This window comes from Mustelus asterias, chromosome 1 (assembly GCF_964213995.1).
Source record: "Mustelus asterias chromosome 1, sMusAst1.hap1.1, whole genome shotgun sequence".
Classification (NCBI taxonomy): Eukaryota; Metazoa; Chordata; class Chondrichthyes; order Carcharhiniformes; family Triakidae; genus Mustelus; species Mustelus asterias.
The window spans coordinates 96320199-96335991 of NC_135801.1; the positions used below are offsets into that span (position 1 = coordinate 96320199).

General features: G+C 40.4%; 1 protein-coding gene across 1 annotated transcript; it reads left to right on the top strand.

Moving 5' to 3' along the window:
* The first annotated feature begins 775 nt into the window (after positions 1-775).
* LOC144508878 (sodium-dependent phosphate transport protein 2B-like) lies at positions 776-14965 on the top strand. The gene is made up of 12 exons (XM_078237127.1): positions 776-908; positions 1019-1135; positions 1252-1380; positions 1547-1690; positions 1838-1949; positions 3501-3696; positions 7617-7712; positions 8998-9118; positions 10085-10252; positions 11914-12030; positions 12114-12238; positions 14396-14965. Exons 1-12 carry the CDS (start codon positions 776-778, stop codon positions 14963-14965), a joined length of 2028 nt encoding a protein of 675 aa, XP_078093253.1.
* Positions 14966-15793: the final 828 nt, after the last annotated feature.

Sequence of the window (15793 nt, forward strand, 5' to 3'; positions counted from 1 at the left end):
AAAGCAATATAGTTGCTATTCTGAATAGATTTTTGCGATAGTTAAATATTACAAAGGTTCACTGAGGTAATTTGTCAGGCAGGAGGTTTGTGGTGTAGTACGTGATTCTCTGTCACTGAGAGACTTTGCCCCTGCCATGCTCTATATAACCTAGACAGTGGCAATGTAGAGAAAGTTTCCTTTACTCAACATTGCTGCATTCTCTGTCTTCTACCAGCAAGGATCCGGTAAGCAAGAGTCAACTGGTAGAAACTAATGAATTAGCATTCAATCGCTTAATTATCTATTCCAGACTAACATTTGATGTTTGTTTAAATGCCTTTAGAATTTTACTTAGAAGTTATATATGCCATATATTTAAGAAGGGTCAGACATTAACTGTTTCTGTCTCCACAGATGCTGCCAGGCCTGCTGAGTTTATCCAGCACTTTTTGTCTTTATTTCAGATTCCCAGCACCCTCAGTATTTTGCTTTTATTATTATTATGCATTTTTGCTAATTCTGCATCTACTTTTGGCTTTGCATTCTTGAAATGCAGTAACAACATCCAATTGGTCCACTTGTCACTGGGGCTTTGAAAAACAATCTTTATTGATAAGTCTACCCTTTGGGAATACTTTCTTAAGCCTGTTCCGGGAACAAAACTGATTTTTCAAAAATACCTCTGGTTTGCATCTGGACGCCACATCTGGATTGTGCAGGGGAAGCAGGTTTAGGGAAAGTGATTCTTTAGGTTCTTCTCGCCTTTTAACAGTGGAAAGTCTGGTGTAGAATGATGGATGTTGAAAGCTCAAGTGCAATATTTGAACGTTGTACCTTGCAGACCATGGCTCCTCCTCGGGATGAGTTGGAGGGTTCACGGAGCAGCTCTGGGACTGAGGAACTCGGGAGAAAGACATCAATGAATGGTAAGTGATGTTCCAACACCAGCCTTCTGGTGTGCCAGCCCCCTGCGGGCCACTCCAGCTGTTTCTGCTCGGTCCCACTCCTGTGGATTCACCTTGCTCTCTCTCTACAGGATCCGCTGGTGAACCGGGGTTGATCCCCGGTTATTCCACCGTCACCCTGGTGAAGGAGGAGCCGGACGATCCCTGGGCATTGCCCAAACTCGAGGATGTTGGCATCAAGTGGGCAGGTACATGTTTCCCCCCTCAATCTCCGCTTTAGAGACACATTCCCGCACCCGGGCATCAGCAGAATGTCCTGACAATAACTAACAACAATAGTAAGAATCCATCTTCCTGTTGGCAGACCTGAACACGACGCGGAAAGTTCTTCGTGTGCTGATAGCCGTGTCGAAAATCGCTCTGCTTGTGGGACTGCTCTACATGTTTGTTTGTTCACTGGATATCCTGAGCTCAGCTTTCCAGCTGGTGGGAGGTGAGATCTTTGGTTTCTTCTTGGGGTCTAGGGTCTGCTTCTGGACCCCCCCCCCCCCCCCCCCAATTATTTCCTGTGTACTTGCAAGGAGGACCGGGGGAGGTTCAAAGACAACTTTCCATCAGAGCAGACTTCATCCTTTCTGTTCCTCCCTCTTGTCCTGCAGGTAAAGCTGCCGGGGATATTTTCAAGGATAACGCTGTCCTCGCTAACCCAGTGGCTGGGCTGGTGATCGGAATCCTGGTCACGGTTCTGGTGCAGAGTTCCAGCACTTCCTCCTCCATCGTTGTCAGCATGGTGTCCTCTGGCTGTAAGTACACAGTGCTCCCCCCAAACATTAACCCCGAGTCCACCGTTAGGCTGACCCTTGGAGAGGTCCCTTTGTTTTTGCAATGATTCAGAACCTAGCTTGTCTCTGCCTGTCTCTCTAATCTTCATCCCCGCTGTTGCTTTACAGTGCTGGGAGTGCGATCCGCCATCCCTGTGATAATGGGAACCAACATCGGCACCTCAGTCACCAACACTATCGTGGCCCTCATGCAATCCGGAGACCGAAGTGAATTCAGAAGGTGCGTTAACACACCACCCATCCCCCCTTTTTATAGCAGTAAGAGGATGCTCAATTGGTTTTAAGAGTTACCTTCTGTTATTGGGATGGGGGAGGATGACTCCAATGATATTAACTGCAGGACATGGACTGGAGAAATGGTCAGACGAATGGCAGAGTAATTTAACACAGAGAGAAATGTGAAGTAATTAATTTTGGTAAAAGGAACAAGGAAAGGTAACAAAATTAAATAGTATGATGTAAAGGGAGGTTCCGGCGCAGAGTGACCTGGGTTTGACTGGAACAAGGTTTTATCGGTGGCAGGACTAGTTGAGAAGGCTGTTTAAGAAAAGCATTCAAGGTATTTGGCATTATAAATAGAGGCTAAGTGTATAAAAGCAAGGAGGTTGTTGCTATTACTTTAATGCTGGAAATCAATAAAAACAGAAAATGTAGGAAATACTCAGCAGGTCAGGCAGCATCTGTGAAGAGAGAAAGTTAATAATGCTTCAGATTAATGAGGACCCTTCGTTACAAACCATGAAAATAATTCATTCGGTGTAAATGATTTGGAAGAGGTAATTGCGTTCCAAGTGTCCAAATTTAAGCTGAAAACAAACTGGGAGCAATGGCAAATGCTGAATGTCAAATTCAGAAAGCTCTTAACAAGTTCAATTAGTGAGCAGAGAAATGAGTCATGCAATTAATATAGGGAAATATAAGATTCTAAGATTTGTTAGAGAAAAGGTTGATTTGGATCATGTGATAACTTGAAATGTATGTGAAGTATCAGAAAAGGTGAGCAGCTCACTATTAAAAAGAAAACAATGTTGGCAGTATAACAATGGTTATAAAATATAAATCCGGAGAAATCAAAACTGTCTTTGAAAGTCCATCTCTTTCCTTTATGTGATGTACATTCTTAGCAATAATACAACTCAGCCCCTTGTGATGCAATTTCAGTTGCAGTTATATTGTCACATTTATATGTCTGTAAAATAATTGTCAGTAGAAATTAGTGCAGAGATGCAACCTGAGAGGCCTTGGGCAATGTAAATAGTCAATGACCTTGAAGCTTGCTGGATAGAGATTTCCATCTTTTTGTCCTCGTCCTGCTATCCTTGAAAAAAATCTCCAAATGGCCTTGGATATTGTAAGAGACAGAGATGTGGCATCATGTGCCTTTGTTCCTTTTCGCTTTCCTATGTGCTTATGAACTCAGGTTTGCCCAGGCAGAGTGAAAATATACCATCCCATAATACTTGAATTAATATTCCCATAAATCACAAATTGCAGCAATTAACAGACAAATAGTATGCTGATTTATCATTGATTAAATGATGTGGAAATGCTTCCTAAAATCACGTTTTCCAAACCTCAGGCCCACACAAATCTAACAGGACAAACTAGTAAGAAAGAATTTTAAATGCTATTAAAACACCCATCTGCTTAAATGTGTTGGCTGGATTGTCAGTGTTTGCTGATAGCATGTACCCAAAAGGTACATTGGACATCCTGCTTGCATGTATAATTAGGATTAAGAATGCAATAACTATTTTTATTTTCTTTCTAGAGCCTTTGCAGGTGCGACGGTGCACGATTTCTTTAATTGGCTCTCAGTGCTCATCCTGCTACCAATTGAAGCCGCCTCTGGCTATCTGTTTTATCTCACTCACATTATTGTTGAATCATTTGATATCAAGAGTGGTGAAGATGCTCCAGATATGCTAAAAGTCATTACTGACCCCTTCACAAAACTTATCATACAGGTAAGCTATTGCAACACAATGATAATGGAATCATTGCAGTGGAACTGTGTGTAAAGGCAGGAAGGCTACTGTAGGTTCTCGTTTCTGCAGCTACTGCCCTGGCCAATAGTCTTGAGCGATATTCTTTTTGCTGCTGGAGAACCATAGCTGGGAAGGCCCAAGGATCCTGCTTGGAAAAGGTTAAAGCTTATCTAGCCTGATGATCAGCTATGATCAAAAGGAATGGCGGAACAAGCTCGAAGGGCCAAATTGCTTATTCCTGCTTTTATTTTCTATGTGTAATTCTTCTCCAGGCTGCTCCCATACACTATCAGACTGAGGAGGTCCCAGTGCAAACCCAACAGTATCTTTTTGAGATCACATGGGAAGAACTGGAGATGAAAAGGCCAGAAATGTCCTCCCACCTGATTTCCTTCACAACCCTGGTCCTGAACCTCTCAGGCCCAGGTTCACACATGGAGGAAAGGCCTGGAAATACCCTGACAGTGGAGAAGGGACGAAAAGCTGATATATCAGGCTTCAGCCTCTTTTATTTCCCAATGCATCCAGAAACTGTTTCAGAAGCACTCTGATGGAGAAAATCATCCGAATGTGCTTTAGAAAATGACTTTATTAAATTGTTTTACTTTTACATGGAGTTCCTCTAACTCCCAGCAAGTAAGCAACTGCAAAACATTGTTCAGATTATCTTGCAGTTGAACCTAATTAAGCATACTGCTGTATCAGTGAGTTGAAGTAAAACATAGGAGCAAATTTATTATAGCTTATATCAAGTGCAGATAATTTTAATCACTGTACAGTTCAGGGTTAGCATTCTTGCCTCTGAGTCAGAAGTTCAGGCCCCATTACAGAAATTTGATGACATAATCAGGTTGCAGGGCAGTGCTGAAGGAGCATCCCAATGTTACAGGAGCCATGAGATATTACACCGATTCTTTTTTCATATACTTCTACTCATATCCAAGTTCTGTTTGACATCACACTTCTTATGAGAGGTTTGTAGTCAATCGTGAAATCAGTAAAAAATTCCTTAAGAAAACTTTGCTTTTCCACACATCGCTCTGCTCATAAAATTGATGACTGAAATGAGCAGGACATTTGTTTTTCATGTGAACACGGGGAGTTGTATAAAAAGATGGTTTTTCGAAAAATTATATTGCATATTTGGGGAGAAAGAGAGACTCTTCGACTTAGCTGAATAAATCCAATTATATACTGATCACAGGCAAAATGGTTACCCCGAGATTAAAGCAGAGAATTCCGTGTAGGGTTGAAACTATTTCAACATTAGCAAACAGGTTATATACCTCAGGTTTTGCAGGTTGCTTTCGAGCTGCTTGACTGTAACTTCTTGTTTCAAATAACTAAGGAGGCTGCACAGCATTTACCACTTGCAGTAAACACCACTAATGCTTCAATGGTTTCATTAAGTTAAGCCTCAAAATTCTTGTGCAGTCTATTGCAATTTCCTCAATCCAAAATTCTAGTTTCTTCTCTTTGCTGATTATGTTTCCCCCTGCACTGAAGTCACTCCTGCTAACCATGATTAATCTCTCCTAGCTAAAATCTCTGCAATTCTCTGTGATGAAATATGGAATGTCAAGCATGTTGTGTCATTATTTTAAAATTATATTTCCTTAACTCCTACCTTTCGATCAAAAGAAAACTGTGATATGAGAGCTGGGAGGTATAATTAGAAATGAACACCAAGGTGCACAGACAGCACTAGATTAGGAAATAGCAAGGTATTAGGTGGGATTGGATTAAGAGGGAATGTAATAAAGTCTAAATTAGGGAGACTATCCATATATGTGAATGTGTGGAATGTGGCAAATAAGGTTGTGAGCTGCTGGTGTAGAGAACCATTGGGAAAATGATGTTGTGATGATAATCTAGACCTGGCACAAAGGAAGGCAGGAACTGACATTCATTATTCCAGAAACAAGGTGTACAGGAAGGTAGGGAAGGAAAGGAAGAAGGGTAGCAGTACTGATTGAGGAGAACATCACAGTGTTGGAGAGGGAGGATATCTCACATAGGTAAAATATAGGACAGAATCTATTTGGTTAGAGCTAAGAAACAATAAAAATACCGTTACGTTGCTGGATGATTCTATAGGCCTCCAACTAGTGGGTAAGGTGTACTGGAACAAGTTTGCCAGGAAAATACAGGGATGTACAAGAATAATAGAATAGTTATAATGGGGGAATTTAGGAAGTAATGGATAATGAGATAGAAATGGTGTAAGGGGCCGAGGTGAGCAAGTGTCAAGCGTGTGTTCAAGAGAATTTTCCATATCAGTATGTTTCCAGTTCAACAAAGAAGGAGTCATTGCTGGATTTGGTCCTGGGGTATCAGATGGGTCAAGTATCAGTTGGGATCTTTTAGTGGATATTGTCAGCAAAGTTAGAGCTCATGAAGTAAAAGGGACAGTAACGGTATGGATATGAAATTGGCTGAGTGTTAGGCAACAGAGAGTAGTGGTAAATGGCTGTTTTTTGGACAAGAATAAGTTTTATAATGAGGTTTCCTAGGTGTCAGTGAATGGACTCTTTTCTTGATACTTATTAATGACCAAGATATGGGTCTACAGGGTTTAATTTCAAGGTTCATAGATGGCACAAAACTTGAAAATATTGTGGATAGATTGGAGATAGATAGATTGGAGCTGCTGTCCTTGGAGAAGAAAAGGTTGAGAGAAGATTTAATAGTAACTTTTAGAATCATGAGGAACCTGGCCAAGAGTAGATGGAGAGAAACGGTTCTCAATGGTGGAGGGATTCAGAAAGAGAGGGTATCAATCTAAGGTGATTAACAAAAGGAACAATAGGAGGAAAAACCTTTTTTGCACACAAGCGGATAGGATGCATTTGAGAATGCACTTCCTGAGAGTGTGGTAGAGGCAGATTCAAGTTTTGTCTTCGAAAGAGAATTGGATAATTGGCTTAAGAGAAAATAATTTTCAGGGTTACAGGGAAAGGGTGGGGAATTGGGACTATTTGAGTTGCTTTTGCAGTGGGCTGATGCAGACACAACAGGCTGAGTGGCCTCTTTCTGTGGTGTAATTATTCTGTAATTCTATCTTGTGTGAAGCACTGTAGACTCTATAGTCAAAGGTTGGGCTCAGTAGTTGAAGTGATTATTATACTAAGACAGAGGCATGGGCATAAATTTTCCAGTCCCCCTCACTGCAGGAATCTACAAGGACGGGATTGGAAAATTTGATGGACCATTAAAAGGTCTGTTGACATCGGATGGGAATTTCTGGTCTCGTGCAAATGGGACTGGAAAATTCCACCCATGGACTTCCCTCTCCAAGTCTCTCTCTACTCCTGTAAGATGTTTTTTTAAGACACCACATGGAGCAACTTTTGACCTAATCTAATATGTCTTTCATATGGCTCAGTGTCAAATTTTGTTTGATAACACCAGTGTGAAGCCCTCGGGACAGTTTACTGCATTAAAGACACCATTGCTGTTGTTCTAGCAATGACATGATTTCAGATCCTACATGGAAGCTTGAGAATTTAAATTCAAATGTTTTTAAAATCTGGATTTAAAAAAAACTGGTTTCAGTATCAGCGACCATGAAGTTGCAGGCTTTCTATTGTCCCTTCAGTTAGAAAATCTGGTTTTTCCTTATCCAATCTGGCCCGTATGTGACACCAGTCCCACACCAACCTCGCTGACTCTTAAATGCCCAAACAAGACATTTAGTTATACAAAAACTGCACTTCTCAAGGGCAGTTGGACATGGCCAATAATGGTTTGCATTGCTGGTGGCCATTGCTTGGATCTCATGCCAAGAATGATTTCTTAAAAATCCAGTTGAATTCATCGACATTGAGATTTAAACAAAAATGACACAATGCTTTTGTCTTGATTAGATGTTTAAATTATTTAAAATTATTTCATTTCAGCTGGATAAATCTGTAATAAATGATATAGCAACAGGAGATTCATCAGCAGCAAATAAAAGCCTCATTAAGGATTGGTGCAAGACTGCATCCAGTATGGTAAGTGAACAAGAAGTGTAGAATATAATTAATGACCAACAATGACAAAAAGCTTCCAAATTTTGTTCAATTTAGCAACCGTTTTATCCAAGCATAATCAGGAAAATTGGCAACAATTTATTATTAAGAGGAGCTGATAAAATGGTACAGCAGATCATGGGAAGAAGCCACAGCCACTGGTACACTGGCCCAAAATTAATGGAATTTGGGTGTGGGAGAGGAATTTGGGACAGAACCTGTTACTGTCTCTCTGGCGACTCTGAGGAATTCTGAGCAGACTGAGAAGCGGGGGTGGTTGAAGGGGATATGATGTCTTATTGGTGTTTGGGCTGCTGAGGTACCAGACCTCTTCCCTGGAAATTCTACCATTGCTGTCCAATTTACATCAAATGATGGAAAGTACGCTTGCATGAAGCAGGTGTACTTGACATACTATGGCTGTTTATGTCCAATATCTTACTAACCGATTGCAATAATCAGTTGCTCTTAGGAATGTAGCAATCTTAGTCTTTGGTGACCTGTGTCAGCTGAGCCTGAGCCTCCCTTTCCTCAGCCAGTTTCTGCTCTGAAATCCTTGCGTTCCAGCCAGGTTAGTGGTCTGTTGTGTAATCAATGGTGTGGGTGCTGCTGCTTTTATTCAAATAACTCTGTCCCTGGGGTTTTGAACAAGACCTGAACAGAGCAGACAAATGACACATCTCACCGAACCTCTGATGTTGCAGCTCTTGGGCCAAAATTTTACCAATCCACATAGTTTTGTTGCAAGCTTGGGACAGTTACAGATGCACTCAGCACCACCATTAAAAACCTACAGTGCAACAGATTTAACAATGGCGAATGATAGTTGGCTGTGAAGTAAACCATAAAATGACACTGAACCATATTGCATTGGCCATGCTAAGTTCTCCCTCAGTGTACCTGAACAGGCACCGGAGTGTGGCGACTTGGGGATTTTCACAGTAACTTCATTGCAGTGTTAATGTAAGCCTACTTGTGACACTAATAAATAAATTTTAAATTTTACCTGAACTTAATATACAGACTGGTTGTCAAAAAGAAGAGCGCCTCAAGATGAAGTATCAAACGACAATGAGCCAGGGACCTGCCTTTGAGCAGAGCACATAGAATTAGATAGTGTACTGTTCTTGGTTTAATTAACAAAATTACTTTGCAGGACAATTGGCTCCTTAGCATTTGGTAATGATGATGTGGGTTGTGTTCAGTTTCAGATAATGTGAATTTGCAAAGAGCATGACTGATTTTACATAATTTTTGTGTCTTACAGGGAGAGAAAAATGTGACTGTGCCCAGTGAAATTAATTGCACATCACCTGAATTTTGCTGGATTGAAGGCAACAACACATGGACTCTAAAAAATGTATCACAAACAATAAACATTGAAAAATGTGAGTCAGTAATCAATTCCTTCTATATCATCGTAAGAAAGATGTACCATTATCAACAAACCAATTGATTGCAACTTGATCATCAGAACTGGGCTTGTGCTTCTAACAAGGACTGAATAAACATACCCATTCAGTATATTATAGGGCGAGGGAGAAATACTGTGGGCGGAATTTAATCCAGTTCAATCGGAGGTGGGAAGGGCCTAATGTAGGAAGCTGACCCGCTTGTGGCAGGATGTCAGTTAGCCTCATTAAAGAACCAATGGACATCAACTATTTCTGAGCCCACCAGAATTTAGTGGTAGTTTGGCGATTAAATGGGAGTCACATGGCTTTCCCATGCTTCCCGAATGTTGCCCAGCAACCCTGTCTGGGCTGCCGGTGGCATATTTATGGGGGTGGGGTGATTGGTCCCCTCATTGCCAGGCAGTCTGTGGATTCAGCATCAGGAAGTGGGGCTACTGCAAACCAACCCTTGCCTCTGATAACTGGGCACCAGGATCCTAAATTGCAGGGGAACCCTTACTCTGGCCAGTGCACTTAATTAGATCAGATCTGCCCAACAGAAGAGATCCTGATTTTCTATCAGTGCACCAGCTGATGGACGGGACCCGCGTTGGAAATATTAAATTCTGCCCTGCAGATTAAGATGCTCTTTAATATCTACTTCTTTGGTCAAGCTTTTGTTTACATGATCTCACGTTTACTTATTTGTCTCAATGTCAATTTTCAACTGATTAGACTCCTGTGAAACACCTTGAGACATATGATAAGGATATATATTTATGCAAGCTACTGATCTATGTACCATATTTGTCATAATTAATGAAATATTAAATTATGGAGTTCCTACACTTTTATAATGCTGGACATTAGGCTATTTGGGAACATGAGATATTTGTTCATTCATGAATTATTACCTCGGCATTGCATATAACATTTCTGGTTTATTTCTTTTGTTTTAAGGTAATCATATATTTGTGAACACAACCATATCTGATTTAGGGGTTGGCCTCATCCTCCTTGCAGCCGCTTTGATTATCCTGTGTACCTGCTTGATACTCATTGTTAAACTTCTCAACTCTATGTTAAAAGGACAAGTTGCTACAGTTATCAAAAAAGTTATTAACACTGGTAAGTAGAAAAACTTCTTTCAATTCACCAATGTAGATATGCATAGTGTGGGATAAGTTAATATTAATTCACACTTTGTATTTGTATAATATATAGATTTCTCTCCTCAATCACTTGCTGCTTCTAGCACTTCCAAACGTGCTAAGTTTAAATATTTTTCACTGATACAATAAATACTTTGCAATCTAAGCATATTTGAACATTGTGGGGAATTTGGTCAAAGTTGTCTTGGAAGAGGCAAATTCCTCAGTGTTAAGGCATGGTAAACCTACACTTTATATTGTGATAGTTTTCTAGAATTGTGAACAATGGAGCTAACATTTGTGAATAATTATTATTAAAATAAATTGGGTAGTTTTTTAGTGTTACCATTCAGTAAAATGTTGTATTTAAAAGAAAATCACCAAAACAACTGGGATAATTTTCAACAATTTTACCTGGACAGTAATCTGGTGAGCCAAGTTCCTGCCATTAAGAGACCCTGGCCAGAATTCTCCAGCTGTTCACACCCCGTCACCACTGCCAGTAAGGATGGGGAGGTTGGCACACTGCCAAATCTCCGTTCACTGCAGCGGGACTGGAGAATCCCAGCTGCAAGGTAAGAGAATCTGGCCTCTCTCTGGTTTTGATTCCATTGACATCAGCAGATTGAAAACCAGGGACATATTTTATAAAGGATCAGCTTTGCCAGCTAACTGCTCAGACAACATTCCTGAAAATGTTTTGGTGATTATTTTTTTATATATACTAACTTGTGCTTATGATAGCACTCCAATATAAACAATGGTTCTCTATATTATCAGGGAGTAAAGAAACTTTGATGCTCTTTGAGGGTGGTACGGTGGCACTGTGGTTAGCTGCTGCCTCACAGCGCCAGGGTCCCAGGTTAAATTCCAGCCTCGGGTCACTGTCTGTGTGGAGTTTGTATGTTCTCCCCGTGTCCGGGTGCTCCGGTTTCCTCCCACAGTCCCACAGTCCAAAGAAGTGTGGGTTATATGGATTGGCCATGCTAAATTGACCCTAGTGTCAGGGGGATTAGCAGAGTAAGTGTGTGGGGTTACGGGAATAGGGCCTGGTGGGATTGTGGTCAGTACAGACTCGATGGGCCGAATGGCTTCCTTCTGTACTGTAGGGATTCTATGATTCAGAAGGGATTCTATGAGCAACCCTAGTAATTCTACCAGTATTTTTCTTTATAGCAGTTAGAATTCAGCAGTTATTTAGATAAATCTGTTCTTTCTTTAATAGGAATGTTATAAATGATATTTAACAATCTGGACCAAGATATTTTTGTGGTTTCATTGCACAACCTTTTATACTAACTACTAGAAAATGTGCAATAAATAGGAAAAATCTGATCTTGATCAGAGACTCCTGTTGTAATAAAAATGTAATTCTACTGCACTTGATATTAAAAAACATATATGTTATGAAAAAAGATGATTAGTAAAGCAATTGTTTCACAGTTATACAATTTGTTTGCTTTCTTGTGAACTTGATTTTTAAGTGTATGAATATTTATAGTAGAGTTCAGTCTTGTCTAATTTACGTGTGACAATATCAATAGTTTGTGACGTATTTATTACTTAAGAATCATTTAAATGTGGATACAGCCACACTTTTGAAGACTTCTCACTCATTTAACTCCAATCCTTTTGCAGATTTCAAACATCCATTTGGTTGGTTAACTGGATATTTAGCCATCGCAGTGGGTGCTGGAATGACTTTTATTGTCCAAAGCAGCTCTATTTTTACCTCAGCTCTTACACCGTTAGTCGGTAGGTTTGAGGAATACATTTTTATATGAAAATATTGTTATAATTCAAAAACTACTTTACTAATCTTTTCCATTTTCTGGCAGGAATTGGTGTGATAAGTATCGAGCGAGTCTACCCTCTCACACTGGGTTCCAATCTAGGCACAACTACAACGGCTATTATAGCTGCTCTTGCCAGCCCAGGAGAGACTTTAGCTAACTCTTTGCAGGTAATCAAATATATCAATTAGATTAATTGTGTACAATTTTATATTTAGTGCACTAGTGTAGCAGTTAGCCTTATCAACCCCCTTAATCGCATTTTGGTTTAACGTTTTAACATTCTTTTGTGATTCCTTTTGTTGTTTAAAGCTATATCTCTTTAAGGGGCTGCACCTTTCATTTGTCCCTCTGTTCATTTGATTTAGTTTAATTGGTTATTGTTTTATTAGAAAATAGAAGTGTAGCAATTATTGAATGTATAATCCAGAGGTCTAATGAATAATCCAGGGATTTGAATTTAAAGAATTTGAATTTGCGCCCAAATGTAATCTCGTTATACCCAGTGAGGGCAGGGTGTAGCATATTTAAATATTCATTTAAATATGTTTAGACAATTGTCCCTGCTCCCAGAATCCCCGACCCTCGGATGCAGCGGGAACTCCGCACAAATCACAACTGGCCTCCACAAACAGAGACCAGGCATGAGACCACACCAGGGGACTCGGAGGCCATTGAAGTTCATGGGTGGTCAGGGACATGGCACCTTGGCACTGTGCCAGTGCCAAGGTGACGGGGCCTGAGAGGTTGGGGCATGAAGGGGGCAGAGCATGAAGGGGGAGAGTTCAGGCCCTGCCCCCATAACCCTCCCCCTTCATGCCCTGCCCCCTTCATGCCCCAATCCCTCAGCCCCCGTCACCTTGGCACTGTGCCAGTGCCAAGGTGCCATGTCCCTGACCACCCATGAGCTTCAATGGCCTCTGATCCCCCTGGTGTGGCCTCATGCCTCGTCTCTGTTTGTGGAGGCAAACAGCTTCCACAAACATTGGGAGGGTCCCAATGCCCCGATTTATGTTGGGAGGGGGGAAAACATGCCTTCAATTGCAGGGGGGGGGGGTTCCCAATGTCCGTCGAGGGAGGTAGGGGTTCTTCAATTTCACTGAATACAGCGCCCAACCTGTGTGAAGCTGGTCTTGCTGGCAATTTTAGGCCCTACCCCTCTCTGCACCAGTTTTCTCACCCAAAATTACACTTAATAATTTTGTGGGAAAATCCATCCCATGGTATCAGCAAAGTTGACTGAATGAAGCTATCCAAACTCTGTAAGAAAGAAAACATGCTTTCATCACCTGGACTGACCTCGAGATGTGATTCGAGTGAGATACTCTTAACTGCTTTGTGAAGTGGAAGCTACGGAGCTGTTCAAGAGGGCAATCCAGCACCATAGTCTCAGAGCAACAAGGAGTCTCAGAGCAACAATGGCCTGAGAATAAATGCTAGTCTACCTTCTGAGAATGAATTTAAAAGGTCATCAGTCAAATCAAGCCTCTACTCGTTTTTCACATTTTGCTATTTTTTAAAAATATTTTTTCATCTCCAATTTTCTCCCTTATACTTCCTTTTCCAAATCTGCTAACTAATAGTGAGGAACAGCTGTGGTGTTTCATTCAAGTGTTCACTCTTTCATTTGACAATTTTGTCACAGGGACAATCAGGGCTCTTCCCATCCTCCAGGATTACTGACGTCACCTGTAGCAGCCTCAGTTGTCATTCCTCTGAGACCAGCTAACTAGGTTCAAAAGCAATGAAGGGTCTAGATAGAGGGAATAAGAATTAACTGTCTATACACACGGGTCAGCCCGAGATGGTGGTCGAAGCTGATTCAGTAATAACTTCCAAAAGAGAATTGGTTAAATCCATGAAAATGAGAAATGCGTAGGGCTATGTTCGAAGAGCAGGGAAGTGGGCCTAATTAGATAGCTCTTTCAAATAGTCAATACAGGGAGGTTAAGCAAAATGGCTTCCCTCTGTGCCATATAATTCTATGATTCTATATAAGCAAGTAATAAAACCAAGCATCTTTCAATTCCACAAACACTGTAACACACTGACCATCCCAATAAATAGTTTAAAAACCCAAGAAAAGGTTTGCAGCTACAAAAACAAATTTCAAATATACTTGATATAAATATTACAAGCCACTTTTAAATCAAAGGAAATGAGGAATAAAATAATTTCACTTTGGTTTTGAATGCATTTGTAGCTGTATCTTTTTTATGGATTATCAATCCAAAAGCACAGAATCACTCACGTATACAAGTATATTTTAAATGTTTTACATTTAAGGTTCAGAATAGTACATTAACTTTTTTTTTGTATCTTTGCAGATTGCTTTGTGCCATTTCTTTTTCAATATTTCTGGAATCATCATTTGGTACCCCATACCATTCATGCGGATTCCGATTCGTCTGGCTAAAGCACTGGGAACTCACACTTCCAAGTATAGGTGGTTTGCAGTCGCCTACCTGATTTTGTGCTTTGTCATGCTCCCTCTAATTATATTTGGGCTATCAGTTGCTGGTTGGCAGGTTCTGGTTGGAGTAGGTGTACCTATCTTGATTGTTATAGTCATCGTAATTGTTGTCAACCTTATGCAAATAAAGTGTCCAAGGTTCTTGCCAAAGGTACTACGAACCTGGAATTTCCTTCCCTTTTGGATGCATTCCCTGACCCCCTGGGACAGAATGGTACGGAATGTTACACGATGTTGTTCCACTCAATGCTTTGGAAAGTGTAAGTGTTGCAAGACTGATGATGAAAATAGTGACAGAGTGGGAAAACAAACCAAGTCCCTTGAGGTTTATGAAAATCCAATAATCCTAGAGAATGAAAAACAAGATGTTAGGATATTTCCCATTGTAGAAAACGAATCCAAATTTAATTCAACCATTATGTAGAAGCAGGACTATTGGGAGAACACATAAAATAGGCCTTTTCAAAGTAGTGCAGTATTTTTTTAAGAGTTAACCTGCATCAGTTTCTATCATTTCTGGTATTCTGAATGGTTAGTGTTGTTAATAAAATATCTGCCAGAAGTGATCCCTTCACCAGTTTATATTGTGTGGCATTCATGAAATTTGTATTCAATCGTTGTCCCCAAGTGCAAGCCTGTGTGATAATATGAGCAAAAGTGTAAATTGGCATTAGCACTATTTTAAAATGCGGCACATTTTTACAAATTTAAAATGCAGCATGTTTTTTAAATTAGCACAATAATGTCTATCTTTATCCTGTGCACTCTTAAAAGTGGTCTTAACAGACAATGATGTCAAAAGTCAATCTCTCTGGTGCTTCTTTGTTTATTGTACTTAGTAGGGACTCATTTCATTGTGTGAAATGTTGACAGTATCATGAAAATGAATAGTTCATTGCAGGGAATTGCATCTTAATGGGAGAAAACAACCGAACCATATTAAGAATGGACCTGCAATAAATAGAAACACTAAACTGTGAAGTGGGGGTGGTGAGCAGGTGAACAGAAGATCTTCAATACTTTGTGGACTAATTGGAAGGAAGAATGTCCTGAGTGGAGACCTTGTGGATAGTTCTTTCAAATGTGAAAGATGATTTGTTAAGCAATGTCACCCATCTAGTCTCCAGTTTGTACATGATACTGGATAAAAAATGCTGAGCTGTTCAGTAACAAGTTCAGGGTTTGATATGTGAATTATCTCAGGTCAAGATCCAACAATGTTTATGAGTGCATCAGCTCTGTTGGATGGTGC

Coding starts and splice junctions, on each gene's coding strand:
- LOC144508878 (XM_078237127.1), top strand. CDS start 776: ATGGATGTTGAAAGCTCAAGTGCAATATTTGAACGTTGTACCTTGCAG. Junction 909..1,018: donor GAGAAAGACATCAATGAATG/GTAAGTGATGTT, acceptor CTCTCTCTACAG/GATCCGCTGGTGAACCGGGG. Junction 7,713..8,997: donor GCAAGACTGCATCCAGTATG/GTAAGTGAACAA, acceptor TGTGTCTTACAG/GGAGAGAAAAATGTGACTGT.